This window comes from Suillus bovinus, assembly GCF_016758785.1.
Source record: "Suillus bovinus strain UH-Sbo-P2 chromosome Unknown EDB93scaffold_10, whole genome shotgun sequence".
Taxonomy (NCBI): Eukaryota; Fungi; Basidiomycota; class Agaricomycetes; order Boletales; family Suillaceae; genus Suillus; species Suillus bovinus.
Window position 1 is genome coordinate 660666 of NW_024542066.1, and position 18527 is coordinate 679192.

The 18527-nt window shown below is 47.4% G+C and overlaps 9 protein-coding genes across 9 annotated transcripts; 3 read left to right on the forward strand and 6 right to left on the reverse strand.

The window, feature by feature from the left end:
• Positions 1 to 245: 245 nt before the first annotated feature.
• On the reverse strand, positions 246 to 4223 carry EDB93DRAFT_1080237 (ras guanine nucleotide exchange factor domain-containing protein; the record flags this gene model as incomplete). The annotated part of the gene is made up of 7 exons (XM_041445517.1): positions 246 to 336; positions 387 to 507; positions 557 to 682; positions 732 to 855; positions 908 to 1000; positions 1053 to 3752; positions 3813 to 4223. The coding sequence occupies 7 exons, from the start codon at positions 4221 to 4223 to the stop codon at positions 246 to 248; spliced, it is 3666 nt and encodes a 1221-aa protein (XP_041310758.1).
• Positions 4224 to 5909: 1686 nt separating this feature from the next.
• On the reverse strand, positions 5910 to 6811 carry EDB93DRAFT_66232 (uncharacterized protein). Its single transcript, XM_041457032.1, has one exon. The coding sequence runs from the start codon at positions 6590 to 6592 to the stop codon at positions 6071 to 6073; it is 522 nt and encodes a 173-aa protein (XP_041310759.1). The 5' UTR covers positions 6593 to 6811; the 3' UTR covers positions 5910 to 6070.
• Positions 6812 to 6917: 106 nt separating this feature from the next.
• EDB93DRAFT_1239114 (uncharacterized protein) lies at positions 6918 to 8415 on the forward strand (the record flags this gene model as incomplete). The annotated part of the gene is made up of 4 exons (XM_041451594.1): positions 6918 to 6943; positions 7005 to 7258; positions 7311 to 8213; positions 8267 to 8415. The coding sequence occupies 4 exons, from the start codon at positions 6918 to 6920 to the stop codon at positions 8413 to 8415; spliced, it is 1332 nt and encodes a 443-aa protein (XP_041310760.1).
• A 161-nt stretch (positions 8416 to 8576) lies between these two features.
• EDB93DRAFT_1072110 (uncharacterized protein) lies at positions 8577 to 8768 on the reverse strand (the record flags this gene model as incomplete). The annotated part of the gene is made up of 1 exon (XM_041444984.1): positions 8577 to 8768. A coding segment is annotated over one exon (192 nt), but the record flags the coding sequence as incomplete, so codon positions are not given.
• Positions 8769 to 9311: 543 nt separating this feature from the next.
• Positions 9312 to 11937, forward strand: EDB93DRAFT_1129312 (Aspartate/glutamate/uridylate kinase). Its single transcript, XM_041448871.1, has 7 exons — positions 9312 to 9570; positions 9619 to 10060; positions 10132 to 10227; positions 10280 to 10693; positions 10745 to 11137; positions 11186 to 11429; positions 11481 to 11937. Exons 1-7 carry the CDS (start codon positions 9401 to 9403, stop codon positions 11498 to 11500), a joined length of 1779 nt encoding a protein of 592 aa, XP_041310762.1. The 5' UTR covers positions 9312 to 9400; the 3' UTR covers positions 11501 to 11937.
• Positions 11938 to 11984: 47 nt separating this feature from the next.
• EDB93DRAFT_1129314 (NCA2-domain-containing protein) lies at positions 11985 to 14547 on the reverse strand. The gene is made up of 5 exons (XM_041448872.1): positions 13985 to 14547; positions 13044 to 13915; positions 12793 to 12996; positions 12548 to 12741; positions 11985 to 12497 (listed from the first exon to the last, which is right to left on the reverse strand). Exons 1-5 carry the CDS (start codon positions 14364 to 14366, stop codon positions 12182 to 12184), a joined length of 1968 nt encoding a protein of 655 aa, XP_041310763.1. The 5' UTR covers positions 14367 to 14547; the 3' UTR covers positions 11985 to 12181.
• Positions 14548 to 15652: 1105 nt separating this feature from the next.
• Positions 15653 to 16569, reverse strand: EDB93DRAFT_66349 (uncharacterized protein). The gene is made up of 5 exons (XM_041457036.1): positions 16417 to 16569; positions 16236 to 16363; positions 16054 to 16181; positions 15760 to 16005; positions 15653 to 15682 (listed from the first exon to the last, which is right to left on the reverse strand). The coding sequence occupies exons 1-4, from the start codon at positions 16464 to 16466 to the stop codon at positions 15769 to 15771; spliced, it is 543 nt and encodes a 180-aa protein (XP_041310764.1). The 5' UTR covers positions 16467 to 16569; the 3' UTR covers positions 15653 to 15682; positions 15760 to 15768.
• On the forward strand, positions 16236 to 17523 carry EDB93DRAFT_66333 (exosome complex exonuclease RRP40). The gene is made up of 4 exons (XM_041457033.1): positions 16236 to 16781; positions 16836 to 16985; positions 17046 to 17197; positions 17252 to 17523. The coding sequence occupies exons 1-4, from the start codon at positions 16587 to 16589 to the stop codon at positions 17460 to 17462; spliced, it is 708 nt and encodes a 235-aa protein (XP_041310765.1). The 5' UTR covers positions 16236 to 16586; the 3' UTR covers positions 17463 to 17523.
• Positions 17524 to 17583: 60 nt separating this feature from the next.
• EDB93DRAFT_1079886 (histone acetyltransferase subunit NuA4-domain-containing protein) lies at positions 17584 to 18274 on the reverse strand (the record flags this gene model as incomplete). The annotated part of the gene is made up of 3 exons (XM_041445489.1): positions 17584 to 17859; positions 17923 to 18108; positions 18167 to 18274. 3 exons carry the CDS (start codon positions 18272 to 18274, stop codon positions 17584 to 17586), a joined length of 570 nt encoding a protein of 189 aa, XP_041310766.1.
• Between the last annotated feature and the right edge of the window lie 253 nt (positions 18275 to 18527).

Here is an 18527-nt window from a genome sequence, read left to right on the forward strand (position 1 = left end):
TTTGCGGTCTACACAATATCGTTGCATATTACAGAGCCGAATGAGGGTCGAAATTAGCTAGAGGTTTCCATGCATGCGTGGGAGTACAAAACAGACAGCAAAAATGTGGCTCAAAATGCGGTGGATGGACACATATTGGGGGAAATGCAAGAGTGATTATAGAATAAACAAGGACAACAACAAGGAGGACAGAACGAGCAAGTCTGAACGAACGTGAAGAAGCAACACTAGGTAGGTGTAGGCGGCTATGCCTGCGAACGTGTTGCCCAGTTGAATAATTGCCGCATATCACTAGGGGGAGGTGTGTCGGCAGGTTGCTTCGGCTCAACAAGCAAGCTACAACGACCAACTCAGCGGACGTCCAGAGAAGCTGTAAGCTCACAAACCTTCGCCTATAGAGATCCTGAAGGTCGCCGTGGTGCTTAGCTTTCTCAAATGCCATCTGCAGGTATTCCTGCACTTCAGGAATCTTCTTAAGATTATATGGCACTTGAAATCGTTGCATGTCTAAAAAAATCTTGAGTGGAGAAGCCTACAGTGATTATGGAATACAGACCTTGAACAATCCGAGCTAGTTTGTGGTACTTGTTAAAATTAAGGAGTTTCTTCCCTGGTGCACTAGGGGACTCGCGGTATGACGGGTTTCCCTCGCGACAGAAAGTCACATCGGTCAAGTAAAGACCTTCACACCAGTCAACATATAAGGCTTTCAGATAAAGGCACTATCGTACCTAAGAATGGAACTGCTGGAGGTGCGATGTTGCGAAGCCTGCTTCGGTATTGATGATAGTTCCGCCCGTGATCTGCTAACCGACGCAAAGACTCCAACTGCATTTTACTTTTATGTGGAACACCCTGAGAAAATTGCTAAGGGCAACACAACGGTGCGAAAATGAAGGATACTTACTAGCCAAGTCTGATGAAGCCGAGATATCGTGGAAGAGTCGAGGGCTGCTAGGATGGACCGAGGAGTACTGAAGTTATGCAATGAAGTACATCGCTGAAAGGCAATAGTTGGTTGGGAGAATGTTAACAATCTCGTATTCGCTTACATCGGCAACCTTGATGAAGAATTTCACGAGTAACGTCCGCTTCTTGATATCATGCTCGTTCAATATGTTCTCAGCCACCCATCCTGTGATGATTGTGCTTAGGGAGGAAACAGCTCTGACGTTGACGGGCGGTTTTGTACCCTCCTGACCCGTCTCAAGAACTTCCTCGGGCTGGATTGCGCAGTACAGGTCGCATTCCATGATTGTCAGTTGCCTTGCCAACTCTAGAGCATCAAAATCAGTGATGGCGACAGTGTCGAAATTCTTTCCACGGAGCGTGGCCAGTAATGCTTTCGTCATTGTTGGTCGTGGAACCTCGGATAGTGTATATGACGGAGGATTGATCGACATGCCAGGATCACGAACACGTTCACTCTTGGGGCTCACAAGACTGGTGTTGGAGTCTTGCCGCATGGAAATTAAATCGAGAATCCTCTGGGAGGGCGCAGGGAAGTAATGTAGAAGCGCATCTTTTGTGAACGATGAAAGGTGCGAGAGAGCGATGTCGTCAACCTCAGGCCGCCAGTACATCTCCAACCACGTCTTCACAAAATTGGATACGCGCAAGCGGATTGGGATACCCTTGTGCTTCTGCCAAATCGACATTTCGTCTTCTGATAGATTGGATGGAGGCATGATATTATAGCGGTTGATGAGTGCTTCCACCAGCGCAAGCGGTGTGGAGAAAAGGCGGAATGTGAGGAAGAAGACCGCCGAGAATGCAGGATCTACGATACTGTCATGGGGTGTCATTCTTTCAAACAGCACCTCCATTGTCGCTGCCACCAGGTGCCCCTCATTGTTGTAGACGACATCGTTTGTAGAGGAGTCATGACCAGGAGGATCACGCTTGACTTGTAGTGTAACAGGTTCGCCGTTTATCAACCGCTCCTCAAATGTGTCCATAGTCTGGCGTTCCTGTTGTTCATCCGCGCGTTCATCATCAACTGCCAGTGAAGGCGATGATACAGGTTCCATTGGCTTCATCAAGTCGGGATCGCTCATAGATAACAGGCCGCCTTCTGGCGTTGTCGGTTGAGTGTCATGCGAACTGTCAGATGGATCAGGAGTTGCCGTGACATTGAACGTGTCTGAAGATCTGTCTCGGATGCTAGTAGCATTGGGGGTGGCAGAAGCTGGTGTCAAAACCTGTACAGTGAGATCATCATCGACGATGTCATTGTGATACAAGCTTTGATGCGTGTGCAAGCTGAGGGTCGGGGTTTGACCAGTCCTACTAGAAAATTTGCTTGGAGTGAACGGTGCAGGGTCTGAATCAGAGGTCGTAGGTATTTGGATGATAAATTGCCTCTCTCCTGAAGCCCTATTTAAGCAGATTTTGACAGCCGAAACGCAATCAGCAGCCGCTTTGCATGCTGCTGTAGCGGATCGTATCAAGGATGCCTTTTCAGATTCCTCTGAGAGGTCGGGAGGAAGGGGCACCGTAAGTAATCGCACGGATTCGGCAAGGGAGCTAGTGACAGTGAAGAGTTTCTTTTTTGCGGACTTCAAGTTCCCAATCTTGTGAGGTGGGATCTCGGTATGCCGCATGACAGCTTCGACGATAGTGAGTAACTTGCACACCATCTCCACCACTTCTCGCACGAGATCATACATCTGGCCTGTGCTAGAAGCGTGTGATGATCGTGAATGAGAGTGTGCATGACCGATGAAGGCGGCAATAGTGGAAAGATACTGGTAATGGGTAAACTTCAGGGCCTCCATCACCTCCGAAGATGTCGAGGGTCCTGATGGAAAAGGGGGAATTGCCGGTGGTTTCGGCGACTCCGTAGACGAAATCGACGAAAATGACGAAATGCTGCTGATGGATGGCATGTCGGCTTTATGCTTGCCAGCGACGCGCTCAAAGACGAGATATTGATCCTTCTTCGACCGGGACAGTATCGTTCTGTGAGGCAGGAGGGGAGAAACGGAAGAGTCCGAATCTTGATATGCAGCTAATCTCCGTTGCAACCTCAGATCTCCCAAACTTTTGGTCCGCGGGGCCGTCTTTTGCAGGACGCCATCATGCGAATGTGGTTGTCGGGGAGTTGCTAGACGAGACGACAAATGAGAAGGGGTGACAGGATCGGGTGATACTGGGACTCTGTCTCCAGGTCCTGCAGGGCTCGCTTGTCCCTGTAAGCCAGAACCGTTAACGATAGCTTCGTCCGAAATTACGGGCTGACGCTTTTCCGGCAAGTCGATGCCACATTGTACAGCGACAGCAAGAAAACGCCGAACTTGTGAAAAGACCTGGCCACCTAATTTCAACATTCCTTCAATTTCTGCCTCCCGTAAATCTTCATCCTGCGTCTCATCTGATGCCTTTTTAGCTTGCGACACTAGGGATGCCAGGACGGACAGAATCTGTTTCCGCTCCTGCGCGAGGGTAGGAAAGCGCTTTAATAACGGTGCCTCCCTAGGCAAACACTCTGTGGAAGACAGGATGAACCGCACACAGGATATGATACAGGCGGTGGAAGGCTGAAAATGGGCGATACGGTTGGAACGAACTGCACTCTGGAGGAGGGATAAACTGTGCAGAAGATTGACCATGAGAGGAGGACAGTATGATGTTATGTCCGATCCGAGAGCTTCAGTGACCAACGGTCTGTGGTCCTTTCGTGAACCACGTGAGGGAGCGCTGGCCCAAGAAGCTGCCGATACGGCGGACATAGTGTGTCCGTGGCGAGGTCCCTGATACAACCGGGATGATGTTGTCAATATTTTAAACTGCTTGCTTTGATAACGACATACAGGTGATTGAGGAAGAACTTCCTCTGCCAGTGAGATTACTCTTTCATCAGCACTGACGTAATTGGAGGGGAACCATCCTCTTTGACCGTTAATCTCACCATCCCACCATCCACTCGAATCCCGATTTAGGACGTGAATAACCTGGCCAGCTCGAAACGACAGACAAGTTGCATTCTGGTGCTGAGGGTGAAAGTCATGTAATGCAAGAACGAATTCCGGAGAAGGGGAGATGCGAACAGTTTCATCTGACGGGCTTGCCAAAGGGTAGTGGAGGGGGCGGGATGATTGTTCGGAATCAGGCAGGTTGAGCGATGATGAGGAAGCGGAAGAAGAAGATGGACCGGGGGAGTCAACAGAGATGGAGGATGAAGTTGACGCAGTGGACCCACTCCTCACCCGGGTAGCGGCCATATTTAAGCTCATCAGATTTGGAGCGGAGGTGTCATTCGGTCTTTTCAAATTGCTGGTATCACGGGTGACATTTGTATTAATGTGAAGATGAGCTGTGGGCATCTCTTTGCGGTTTTGCGGGCCGACACTCAAGATGGCCGAGTGAATACAGTTAATTCCAAGGCAAGATGTTATCACCGGGTGTTCCTGGCGGCCGCTGTAGCTGCGGGTGATGTATGACTGATAGTCATAAACTGTAAGGTCACTGACATGCATCCATGAACAAGGACCAAGAAGGAACACGCACAAAAATGACAGCTCACTCGCACCGCAGTCAGAGCGCCTTCTGCTATGCGAATGAGATCGCTCGTAGGACCAAAGTTGCGCCAGGCGATTGGAACCAACAAGGATAATAGTGTCAGGACGGTAGCGAAACTGATTCAAGATGGAAGAACAGAACGAATTAGAAATGAACAGACCGATAAAGCCGCCACAAGATATGAACGCCGGAGGGGAGAAGAAGCAAGACAGGCCAAGCCCGTGCAAGTAATACAAAAAAAACGAAGAAAATGTAGAGTTACAGATTAGAGTCGTGATACTGTCGTGGACGCGTTAAAGCACTGGCGAGATCTTTGGCGGCAACCCGTTCGAGCAGTATGCTATACCGTCGGCGTGTAATTTCAAGGATCGAACGGAACAGACCAATACAACAACAACACGACCAAACAACGCGTTCTCGTAGATCGATATTTCTTCACCACGACCATTCGCCCCGCAAAAATGATTGATCCTATTAATACAGGATTCGATTAATTTCTTCCAGTATTCGACTTCCAAGAAGTACAGGAGGTTAGTAGGACATATCTTGCAAATTTTTGTGAAAAATTCTTGCCGCATATAGCCTTGACGGGAAACGTTTCGCTACCGTGATGTCCAAACATTCTCCGTGATGGTGGTCATGTTCCATTAAAATGCATCAAGGACCAGCTTGTCACCATACATGGGCTTGATAATAATAAGAGTTGAGTTCTATTCTGATTCCTTGAAAATTCGTGGCAACTCATTGTTCGCACCGACAGTTATGTGATTCTGATTAGTTTAACTTGAGATCTTGACTGTTACAAACTCGTTCTTGACATATTCTTTCTATGACCAATTTGCATGCCTGGCAACACAGTCAGGTTACTTACAGAATGCACTCACCCGCCCCATGTGCTGCCATTTCTTCCACCATGGTGAGCTCTATGGCGTATTGTGTATGCATTTACCGCTGCATTTGATCTTCTCTATTCCCATTTCCAAGCTTCTGCTAGCCCAGGTCTACTTCTCAATGTCCATCCACTCTGTTTACTTCGAATCCATACCTATCACCACCATTGATCTATTTAGTCTTCGTCGGAAGCATTCGCGGCTACTATACTCTGCTAATCAATCCCCAAGATTCAGAGGTCCAAATTTACAGCATACAAATTCTCACGTCCGAACATGTGTATTTGATATTGGTGGAATACACCTCGGAAATCAGCAAGTAAGACACTCATATTGATCATCATCACGGTGCTCGTTTGTCCATCATTCTGCTCCGCCTCACCAATATTTGCAACCATTAGCTGGTTTCAATGCCCGTGTTTCCAACAACGTTCCGTGATCAAACTTCGCCGAGCAAAGTTCATATGCATACGGTATCACCATGACAATCAGGCTATGGTATAACATCGCCTTGCAATGAACTATGATTATATCCAGATCTTTATGGCTATGATACTTTACTACCCTTCCTATGAGCGTTGATGGTGGCAATCTACAAAGTCGGAGAGAAGGAGAATTTGATGCGTGCGTGTTTGATATAGGAGCAATCGAGGCAGACATTAGCATTGACTTGAGCACATGCATCGTAAAGTCGCCATGGCATTGACCAGTGCGTCGACCGTCAAGTTCTTGTACGCAAAGTTTGATAAGGCCTGGACACGAAAGTGAAGCACGGCATTGGAAAAAAAAAAAAAGAAGAGGTGGTTTTTGGAAATAGAGCCACTGATAGCGTAACCATCACCCGCTGAACCAAGCATGTTCCCAGCGGAAGCTATCGAAGTCTTGCGGGACGTTGTAGAAGCGGGCGAGGGCATCAAGACGCCAACTGGAGGGCATGAAACGATCCCGAACTCCTCCCACGCGACAAGCTGTTTGGACACATCACAATTCTGGCACCAAAATCTTGTCCTCGGTTCTTCCAGCTGAAGGCCCGCAAGTACAATAAGTAGTTGGGAAGACATCGCATATACCGGATTCAAGGCAGACCACGCGAGATATGTCTTCGCAACACTCAAGCAAGGTTTGGATTGTCGCATCCGCAAAGTTGGACTAGAGAATGCGGGTAAGTTAAGTTTGAACATCTTTAATGGCGCTGCAGACGCGACGGATGCAATAATAACAGGGTTTTAAGTGGGAGACTTGGAAATAGACTTGTTTAGTGCGGCAGCATGTTGCGCTGCGTTCGACAAGGGTGTGCAATGACTGATGAATCGATGAACTATTGGGTAGCGAATGGCGGATACTATGCGCAAGACCTAGAGTTGGGTTCACGTGATGTATTACTTAATAGCTGATTAAGCTGATGTCAACATAATATTAAGTGGGGACACATCCTCGCGTCTTGATTGGAACTAATTCAAAAACCCATTCGTGGATTGGAGGATTCTCTGTCCAGATTCCTAATAGATGTGGTTGAGAATATATCAGAAATGGTGTGTTATTTTACACATTTTATTCAGAATTCGTGCGCTCACTGACAACCTCCCCCAAAAGCCACTGTATTGCCCATGATGTCTTCCGAGCGCTCGTGCCCGAACCTCATGAGCGCACACCGATCACTGGAATTAATATCCTATACCATTTATTTCCCTTTTTGCCACTAATTTACATGGGATACCTGGCGAGACGCCCAGACACGTTTACCTTGCGTCTTCTACTCCTTCCGTTGGTGATTGCAGTTGCCGTCGGGACCTATTTTCGTTTCATGTGGACAGAACCACATCACAACATCTATAACTGGGCCCAGGGTGAGATAATATCACTTTCCTCGTATTTACAGAATCACTCAAGCCGCCACAGGTGTACTTGCAGAAGCCATAAGTGCCAAGGCAATAGACTTTGCATGGAGAAAAGAGGGTATGCTCAAGATTGACGAGGTTCAGCCAGGTGTCACAAGAAAAACCCATGCTGTTCAAGCTAATGGTGATGCGCATGCAAAACCAGTCACGTCAGATCCAACTACCCCAACACTTGCTTGGCTATATGATGCCTTGGAAGTAATTCTATCTAACCGGGGTCTAGGTTGGAAATTTGGTATCGGGATTCATGTACCTCGTGAGGAGAGATCTCTCGAACGGAATTCATTCCTGTTTGCGACGTTTGTATCATTTGTCCGAAGCTACATGATCTTCGATCTCCTCGAGTCGCTGATCAAGCTAGTACCTGACGTTGGCACTCCTCAAGGCGGCACCATATTCAGGGCAGAACTACCTTTCTTCTATAGATACATTATTTCTACAGCCATTCACGTTGCAACTGGCTCTTGCATTTTGGCTGCCTTCCAACTCTTTTACGATTTCATCACGATCTTTGCAGTCTTGTTTTTGGGAAGCTCCCCGTCTGCATGGCCTCCCGTGCTAGATCATCCTTGGCAGTCTGACTCGCTTCATACCTTTTGGTCCAAACGTTGGCACCAAATTCTTCGAGAAACTTTCTTTGTCTTTGGAGGATTTTTTGGCAAGGTCATCGCAGGAAAGTTCGGCATGGTGTTCGGGACATTCATCGGGTCTGGATTATACCACGAATTTGCTGCATATGCACTCGGAAGAGGTTTTGATACCATCGTTCCGCTCTTTTTTGCACTGCAGGCTCCTCTACTGCTTTGTGAAAAGGTCTGGTACAAGTACACAGGATATCGTGTCGGTGGATTGTATGGGAGGTTGTGGGTCTACTTTTGCATCATTATCCTTGGGCAGCCCCTATGTACGTGCAAGAATATTTTATGTGGATGCTGAACTCAACGTGCTTTTTTGCAGCGAACTCTTGGCATAGGAGAGGTCTCGGTGGTGGGCTCATGCTTCCTCCTTCATTAAGCCCTGCTCGCCAATTTATTATACCATCTATTCGACATTCCCTCAATGGCACGGGTACCGATATCCTAGAATTTATAGTTGGGTCCACATAGTCGATACTGCATTTTGCTATCCTAAGTTGTAACAGATATTGGTCGGTAAACGCATGCCACGATCAGATTGACTCCCCAGTAATCTATCGGTTCCTCCTGCAATGCACCTCAGAGGGAACCAATCTCTACCTGTATGATCTACCGCCCGATAAATCGTACCAACCGAGCTCTTTTCCCCAACTCTTCCACATTCGATCGATAATCCTCAGTTTTTCTGATCGACGCAATACAGGATCTTCAAGGTCTTCGATATCTTCCAAGAATCCTTCCCGAAGTCGTGACCGTGCTGGCAGCGATGTCAAAGCGTACTCTCGGAGGTGCGCCAGAGATAAAACCAATAGTCCTGTCGTCAAAGCAGGAATGGTGTCCGAGTGCAAGTTCTCAGTATCATGATGATGGTGCAACAATTTCAATTTAGGTTGGAATAACAGAAGCCGCTCGATACGCCTGAAAATGTAGAGTCAGCGCGTATTTTCCGAGACACATGCATGTTTGACCTCATTGCAAGCCAGACGCTGGTATCTCTGAGTTTCCCTCCGTACCTGCCAGGTCTTATAGACAGTAATCCTCCTAGGAATCCTCCTGCGACGTATATGACAGCAAGGGCTGGTGCGACAACGGAAAGTAAGTTCTTGAGACTTCAACAGCTTATCGATGCCAGCCAGTGCTTGGTCGAGATCCACCTGGGAACATTGGCAGCATCTCGACCCATCTACATAGATCAGAAATACAGGCACGATGAAATACTCATATGTACTCGGAAGTAAGTTATGTAAAAGAGTTGCGGCACTTATAACCTCGGGTGACAGGGGTCTTTTTGCACCCCTGCGTCGATGATTCAAGTTAGCAAATTCGTTTTCCATGTACACGACGCTGGCAATCCAGGGTCTGCCATATTTTTTGACACCTCGAGCTTGTTGGGTTCCCTCTCAGTCTTGGGCTCTTGTGCTAGCATCACGTGGCTGCAGACTATCTCTGGAGTGTGATGTTGGGATCAAAACTAGATCTGGTTACTCTGCCTTCCCCCTCTCCATCTACGAATCCGTTGGTGTTGCGCCAGAACAACACGGATCGAGAAGCAAAATGGATCGTCCAGAAGTATGGAGGTACTAGTGTAGGCAAATTTGCAGTCAATATTGCTCGTGACATCGTATCGTAAGTTTTTATCATGCTGCACTTTGGGTATCTTGACTTCGCCTTTAGGAGCCATATTGGCCAGCACAAAATTGCTGTCGTCTGCTCTGCACGATCTGGGTCTGCCAAGGCTCTGGGAACTACCAATCTCCTACTCAAAGCTGCCTCCGAGGCACAGCGGCAACGACACAAGTTCTTCAATGGCCCTTCCGGTACCACAACTCCCTCGATAAACGGTATATTCAGGAGTTCATCAGAAACTTCCCCCACCACCCCGATACGCAGATCTTCACCATCGCCTTGCTCTCCGTCCACAGGTGCACTGACGCCATTGATAACACCCCAGACTGGCCAATCTCAACCGGAGTTTAATGTTACTGTTGACCTTATACGATCACAGCACATGGATGCTGCCAAAGCATCTGTCAAAAATGCAGGGATTCTCCAAGAACTCGAGGCTGAGATAGATCAAGACTGCGACTGGCTTCGTAGTTTCTTGTTTGCTGCCCAGGTACGTTCAGTTCATTCGACTGCTTTACTGCCCATCGTTCAACCTGACATTAATGTGTCTGTGATTACCAGGTCATAAATCAAATATCACCACGTTCGCGGGATAATATCATAGGTTTTGGAGAGCGATTAGGATGTAAACTGATGACAGCCGTTCTCCGCGACCAAGTAAGATTTTGGTATCAAGAATTCCTTAACAAGACTAATCTGCAGTCTACAGGGCATCGACGCAGAGTACGTGTCGCTGGAAGACATCATTCCTCTATCCGAGGATAGCGACAACATAAAAGAAGGCTCCCTTGATCAGGCCTTTTATGATAGCGTGGCCACTGCTGTCGGGGAACGCATCAAGGGATGCGCACCTCGCGTACCTGTTGTCACCGGCTTCTTTGGCCACGTACCGGGGTCGCTTCTCAGGCAAGTTGGCCGAGGATACACAGATTTGCTCTCTGCCCTTCTAGCCGTCGGCCTCGAAGCATCAGAATTGCAGATATGGAAGGAAGTTGATGGGGTATTTACGGCAGATCCTCGAAAAGTGCCCACGGCACGTTTGATACCTGTCATATCGCCCGATGAAGCTGCTGAATTGACTTATTACGGGAGTGAAGTCGTACATCCATTCACGATGGAGCAGGTCAGAAGGGCCATCGTTGAATCTTAACTTTTCTCATCCCTCAAATTGCAGGTCATTCGCCGAAGAATTCCAATAAGAATTAAAAACGTAGAGAACCCCTCAGGTGGCGGCACAGTTATTCATCCCGACCCAGATATTGAGGCATCGCAAGACGATGGTCTTTGTGAAGTGCAAGACCTATCCCCGTCCGACGAATTGTGTAGGAACAAGCGACTACCGACCGCCGTGACAATAAAAGAACGCATTGTCGTACTCAACGTCAATTCGAATCGAAAGAGTGTCTCCCACGGCTTCCTGGCCAGGATATTTGGAACCCTTGATCGGTTTGGCGTGGTTGTAGACCTTATCAGTACCAGCGAAGTACATGTCAGCATGGCTATTGAGGACAATCTTTCCAGGGCAACTATGGAGCGGTTGGTTGGGGAACTAAAGAAGAGTGGAACTGTGAGTACTATGATATGACGCTGGCGCCTTGTTTAATTGAAGTCCCAGGTTTCCGTTCACCGTGAAATGACCATTCTCTCCCTCGTTGGTCAACATATGCGTAACCTGGTTGGTATATCTGGACGCATGTTCACTTCTCTTGCTCAGGGTAATGTGAATATCGAGATGATCAGCCAAGGCGCTAGCGAAATCAACATATCGTGTGTTATTGAAGGCCGCGACGCTGTAAAGGCACTCAATCTCATACATCAAAGCTGTTTACAAATAAAGCCTGAGGGGCCCAGAGGGCGAGGTTGGTGTATCGATCTTTGATGTTCGTTACAAGGCTCATGTGATGCGACAGTCGGTCCCTGGTTTTTCTAGCATGGGACGTTTAAAAAGAGTTCTACATGGTTCGGTTCAACACCGACCTGAACTTATCGGATCATACTATATTCATACCGAGCGATATAAGCACGAGATTTTACAAACATTTTATTACCCTGGACCTCGCACCTGCATGGCTAAATCCAAGAATTCGCTGTCGACTGACTGCGATGATGATTTGCTCTGCTATTGCATCCGCTAGCTCTGCAACGCTAAACCTTCCTATGTGTCCTTCCAAGCCTGAGGTAGACAGCCATGGTGTAGGAAAATGCTTCAAGGTCATCTCCAGGTTCGTATTCGGGAGGTAACTTGCCATGACTGCCAGGGCCAAGACTCTTAGAAAACTGACTCATTATAAACAAATGGCGGTGTTGCCAAGCCCAATTGAGTCAAATGCAATTCATAGAATCTAGAATCTGCATGGGCGCCTCGAGAGGTCTCGGTGGTGGGCTCATACTTCTTCATTAAGCCCTGCTCGCCAATTTATTATACCATCCATTCGACATTCCCTCAATGGCGCGAGTACGCATATCCTAGAATTTATACTTGGGTCCACATAGTCGATACTGCTATCCTAAGTTAAAACAGATATTGGTCGGTAAACGCATGCCACGATCAGATTGACTCCCCAGTAATCTATCGGTTCCTCCTGCAATGCACCTCGGAGGGAACCAATCTCTACCTGTATGATCTACCGCCCGATAGATCGTACCAACCGAGCTCTTTTCCCCAACTCTTCCACATTCGATCGATAATCCTCAGTTTTTCTGATCGACGCAATCCAGGGTCTTCAAGGTCTTCGATATCTTCCAAGAATCCTTCCCGAAGTCGTGACCGCGCTGGTAGCGACGTCAAAGCGTACTCTCGGAGATGCGCTAGAGATAAAACCAATAGTCCTGTCGTCAAAGCAGGAATGGTGTCCGAGTGCAAGTTCTCGGTATCATGATGATGGTGCAACAATTTAGGTTGGAATAACAGAAGCCGCTCGATGCGCCTGAAAATGTAGAGTCAGCGCGTATTTTCCGAGACACATGTATGTTTGACCTCATTGCAAGCCAGACGCTAGTCTTTCTGAGTTTCCCTCCATACCTGCCAGGTCTTATAGACAGCAATCCTCTTAGGAATCCTCCTGCGACATATATGACAGCAAGGGCTGGCGCGACACCAACGAATGCGAAAGTAAGTTCTTGAGACTTCAACAGCTTATCGATGCCAGCCAGTGCTTGGTCGAGATCCACCTGGGAACATTGGAATGAGTAGTAGCCCTGATAAAGGCGCGGTATACTCACTTTGGCTTTCTGGACCTGAATGAACATTGTTCTCAGAAGCGTCCCCGATATCGCAGATTTCACCGGATATTTGATGTCTTCTTCATAAATCTTTAACACAGCAGTGAGGTCACCCTGGCGTATCTGCTGTGAAAGTAGTTCAAGTTGTGAAGAATCATAACTAAGTTTTTCTCTAGCGAGAGCAAGGGTCATTCGTTCGAGTGACTTTACTGACGATCAGATAACGACTTGGAAGCGGTAGGATTGCTCACATCGAGGTCGGCAGCAACTGCTTCTCGCCTAACAATGACGCCATCTTCTCCACCAGCACGAATAGTTACAAGGACATCTTTTATAGGGTCAAATAACCAACCCTTGAAAAAGTTTTGTACGGTGTTCACCACATCTAGCATAAAGTCTGCTAAAGTCGCTCTGGAAGTATAGATATGCTTGACACAATAGAGCATCAGTGGGGGAAGCAGGAATAAGCGAGGCCATAACAGGGTGAGTCGGGATGGTCGTCGCAGATCGTGGGCATCCAGGTACGCGTCATGCAAGAGTACATGGTTTTTAAATGTACCTAGGAGTTGTTCGATCAAAGGGATAGCAGGTTTCTGTGATGCACTGCCTGACGTGACAACAGCGAACTTGAACAGAAACGCCGTAAGGGTTTGATTGTCAAGAGACCAACCAGTGATTGAACCGTTGAAGTCGGCCTCTAGACCATTTGCGAGCAAGGGTCGTAACTCTAAAAGCTTTCCGAGGACTTCCGCCCTCTCGTCCCTCACCTTCTCCAATTCTTTTCTTCTAAGCTGACACTCTTCTCGAGTAAGACGGACAGGAAAGAGCAGAAGAGAGATCACTCTTTGTATACTGTACGCGACCCCGACACGTATTTTTTCAGCCAGGGCAACGAGGGAGTCTGTTCGCGTGCTCTTTCCTGCGATAACTGGAGAAAATGATGCCACAGAAGAAGACTGATTTCGCAGATAGGGGAAGAGTGCAACAGCGAACGGGTTGAGTCGAATAGGCATAGCATCCCAGTAGAATCTTGCAATGGACGATGGATAAAACGCCGACAAACGAACAGACATCTTCTGTGCCTGAATCAATTGCGAAACTCTGCGAAGACGGCTCGGCAACGCTAAGTCCAAAGAAGCGACAGAGATAAGAAACATGTGCAGTTTACAGTGCATTATGAAAATAGACGCACACTGTAAGAGATACAATGCCACAGACCAGGTGGATTGTTCGATGTCGGCCCACCACTCTGCGTCAAGCTGAGCCGCACTTGATTCCTCCAGGTAAAGATCCACGGCAAGGGCATACATGTTAAAAATTGTTTTCCTGACGATGGCATTGTAAAAGACGATTTCTTCACTGTCAGATTGCAGCCCTGGTTTGTCCCGAACAGGGAAAGTACGGAGAAAGTGTATGGATTTTTGCACCGTAACTTCAGAGGGCGAATCCTGTAGCATTGCATGCATAGACTTTAGTGCACCGTCATCGCTTGTAGGCTTAGTCTGCGCAGATACATGCAGCCTGGTCAACGGAACAAGCTGTTCGGTGTAGTGAACGGCGAAATTCAACGTCATGATTCTGGGTAACGCGTCTCGCTTCCAGATGACTGAGGCGGCAATGGTTTCGAAGTCTTTGTAGAAGAGTACACTCGTCGGATTTTCAGGAAAGCGTATAAAAGGCTTCAGAAATCATTGAAAATGTTTGTTGCAAAGACACATCTGGACCGTCTATTTGGGCACACCGTGACGTACCAATAATACTCACTCTGTTATTACGTACTATCCCTGCCTAGTGCAACCTCCACCTTCAAAAGACTCGTATTTCAAGCTACTAAAACACAAAACTCTTAATGTACCATGCTCTCTCTAATACTACGATGTTGAACGACCATGATAGAAGATTGAGTGAAATAGTTGAAAGTGCTGAAGTCACGCAGAAATATCACTTCTGTTGACGGGGTTTAAATTTCAATATTTGTTGCACCATGCATGTTTCGATCCGATGGCGGGAAAGCTGCTTGGTAGTAAAAAAAGTCCAGAATGCATTACAGCTATCGGGCGAGTGGAGTTTGAAAAATGGCCGACCGTCTGACTCCTTGCCATAACGCAGCTACCTCGTGAATGGGCAGCCCTATCAGATAGCCTCTCCCAGCGACAACCTAATAATTAGGCTCAGTCCACTGTAAGAATTCTGTGAGTTCAACGATCTGCATGGATGATGCGGTCTGTGTGACCCATTATTGTATGAAAGGTTTTGTCACAGACCTACCTCGTTTTGTTAGGAACAACTGCTTTGAATTGCTGGATGCAGGAGACAGTCAAGCTCTCGATGGGAGGTTGGACTGACAATGTAGGTTGATTTAATGCCAATCAAAGAAGTCCTCGCGGAATATGTTAGCCAATGATCCTAACACCATTAAGGACGTTTGGGAAGACAACGCCGAGTGCCGTGAAAATGGCAAGTTATTCATCTGCCATTTCTGGAGCGACACTGCAGGTGTTGTGCTTGAGTCGAAGGGAAAGGTGCAACTTTGAAAACAGATAGATGAAGATGGTACGAGGGTGCGCTTAAGGCTGATAGAGATTTGATCTGCGGCATGGTGTTCCGGGTAGTCACGATGTGTCAGTGCGGTAAAGCCATATGGTTCTGCCGACTTCTAGACCTGTATATATTACTCTCGGGACGACAGACAGGGGACTTGTCCAAGATACTCCTGCATGGCATGGCTGACAGCCAAAGAGGGGGGAAGCTGAAGAGCACAAGAAGGTATGAATCAAACCTAAGAATTCCAATCAACAGACTGGGTTGTTATGTCACATAAGACGGTCGCCATTCGCAGGCATATTCCTACAAGCAGCAGTTGAAATAACAGTGGTACAACCAATGTATGCTGTGTGCATAAATAAATGTAATACTGAACAATTCATATGCGTCAGAGAAGGGGTAGAGAAGGCAAAACAGACTCACAATAGCCAGTCAATCCTCCCAAGACACCTGTCCAGAAGCCCACCGATCACCCCACATCAATCTTTTGTGGTAGACTTTCCTCAACTCTCTAAATTCTCTAATGAACTCATCCACATCTGAGGCATCGTTACCCGAGGAGGGCGAAGAAGAGGATTGCACAAATGATGACGCGAGAGCCTCTGATGCATCGTCTTGCGCGGTGGTCGCATGACGAAGGCGAAGTAAAAGAAATTGAGGATCGAACCTCTACAGAAACATCAGATGCTAGCTCGTATGTAGCATCCGGCAACGTACTTGATAGACCTCTCTTTGTTCGCGCTCGAGATCCTTCCATCGAGACTCCATAGACTTAGCGTGGTCAAAGGCTTCTTGCGTTTCAGTTCGCAACTCATACAGACGGTCCTGCAGTGATAGGTTTGTTCCTAAAGCGAGATGAGTCTGGCGTGCTGCATATCAACGGATAATTGAGGACTTACGAGCGATGGCTTCATTTGCCATACCTAGCTCTGCCTGAGCTTGGTATAATTCCTTGACTTGACGCAAGGAATGGAATATGCTCTGGAAGTAAGCGGGATCATTGAGAATGTCTTCAAGATCTTCGCGTCTGCAAAAGATGAGTTAGCTAGAAATGCAGGTTCCTGTACACACAATACACACGTAAGGTGGGCTAGCTCGGGAAATTCATTCATCAAAGGTGTCGCAGCCATAAATGACGGCGGATGGTAGATCAAGTTGTCATCTAAAGCAAGTTGAGGACCAGTGCCGGTGAGGGTTAATGTTCAGTCGTATTCAGGAGGCAGTGTGCCTTTTTTTCCTTTTCCAGTTCCATGATGTCCATCGTCCTTCCTGGTGAGCAAGTGCCAGCCCAGCACGTTAACCTCAAGCTTGGTCCCGGCCTTCTTCAATTATCGAGCGAGACACAGCAACAAGCGAAGTCAGCTCCTGTTATTGCCACTCGTTCGGGCATCCTCAACCACTCAGCTAACAAGAGCAAATGGTGGGTAGAGGGCAATTCAAGAAGAGTACGGCACTCTACTCCATAACATGCAAGCTAGCCGTCTAATAACCATCTCCAGTATGTTCCGGCGCCACAGGAAAGTGTGATTGGCGTGGTCACTGGACGGAGTGGCGAGGGCTGGCGCGTCGACATTGGATCTGCGCATCCTGCTTCACTGGATGGCTTGGCATTTGAAGGGGCAACCAAAAGAAACAAGCCGAGTCTAAAGGTACTTCAACGTTCCTTTTAGCTGCAATGTCAATGCATAGCTTCTTGATGTATCAACCAGGTTGGTTCACTCCTTTATGCTCGCGTTTCATTGGCACATAAAGATATGGAGCCTGAACTCGAGTGTTTCGATGCCCAAACTCACAAGGCTGATGGGTTTGGTGAGCTAAAGGATGGTTTCGTGCTTCAGTGCAGTTTACAAATGAGCCGACTGTATGCTAGATTCTTGTTGCTATTTCTCTCTTGTTCATTATTCTTTTCATACAGATTACTTGACCCTAAACATTTTCTCCTGCCATTGCTAGGATCGCGTTTCCCTCTGGAAGCGGCAGTGGGAATGAACGGAAAAGTATGGGTTAGCACGAAGGAGACAAAACATACGATTGCAATTATGCGGTGTATTGAGGCGGTCGATCCAGACGGCGGCGGGATGGACGAAACTAATGTGAAGAAGTTCCTTAGCAAATTGGATATATAATGGCTGTACATTTCCTCAGATTTGAGAGATACCTGTTGCACACACAGGTAGCAAAAGTAAAAGAAAGTTGTACAGCTAAAAAGACAACGATGACACGTACATATACCACAGTTTCTCTAACTTAATCATCATCCGCTATCCTCGCGCGTTTCATTGGACGCCTTCCTGTACCAATGCTCTGCGAGTCTTCGTCACTGACAGTACCCGCGCTTCGTCGCATAGCACGTTTGCGTCGCTGATATTCTCTGTCACGGTACTTTTTCTGCTGGGCAGCAGTTAGCTCCTGTGTGCGTGGAGCTGGAGGCACGACAACAGTGGTCAGCCCTGGTGTTGTTTGAAGCCTCATATCGTCGGGTGCAGGTGTCGAGTCTTCACCTTCTCCGAGAAGGTCTAAGGACTGAGAAGAAAAAGGGAAACACTTCAATGATATTTATCCATATTTTAGGTTACTTGGACAAACCTTCTGCCATGTTCCACTACTTGTTGAGAACCAGCGGTCGCCGTCTCCAATATCGTGCTTTCTACGCGCCGCAGCACCCTGAGTGGGCTTGAGATATCCATCGAATCCATGGATAATATTACCCGTAGTGGAAGTTTCAGCGAGATAAGACGATTCCAGTGTATGTATCAGGACTTCAGTCTGTGCCTGTAGATTACATGGAGCGGTTTGAGTAATTCAAGTTAAACAAAGCGGGTCAACGTACAAGTTGTCTGTCCGCGGCCCTTTTCTTTTGAATCATCTTCACAAGTTCATCTTTCACCTTTTCATATCGTGCTTTCTCCTCCGCGGTTGGAGGTTCTTTGCTCGCCATAGCAAGAATCCGATGGACTCAGAGATTAAGTGCCATTCACACAGCTAATAACCCTCGAGTAAGGACAAATGTGGCTGCACATTCTTCATTTGGCAATTGTGAAAGCTTTGGAATTCAACAAGGACAAATATTATGTAATAAACCTTCACTGGTACTGCCAAGTCTGTATATATCCCTCACAGGGTATTTTCTGACCCCGCAGAGGTTGTGAATAACTTGACTGACATGTTGAATGCGCCCCAGTATATATCAT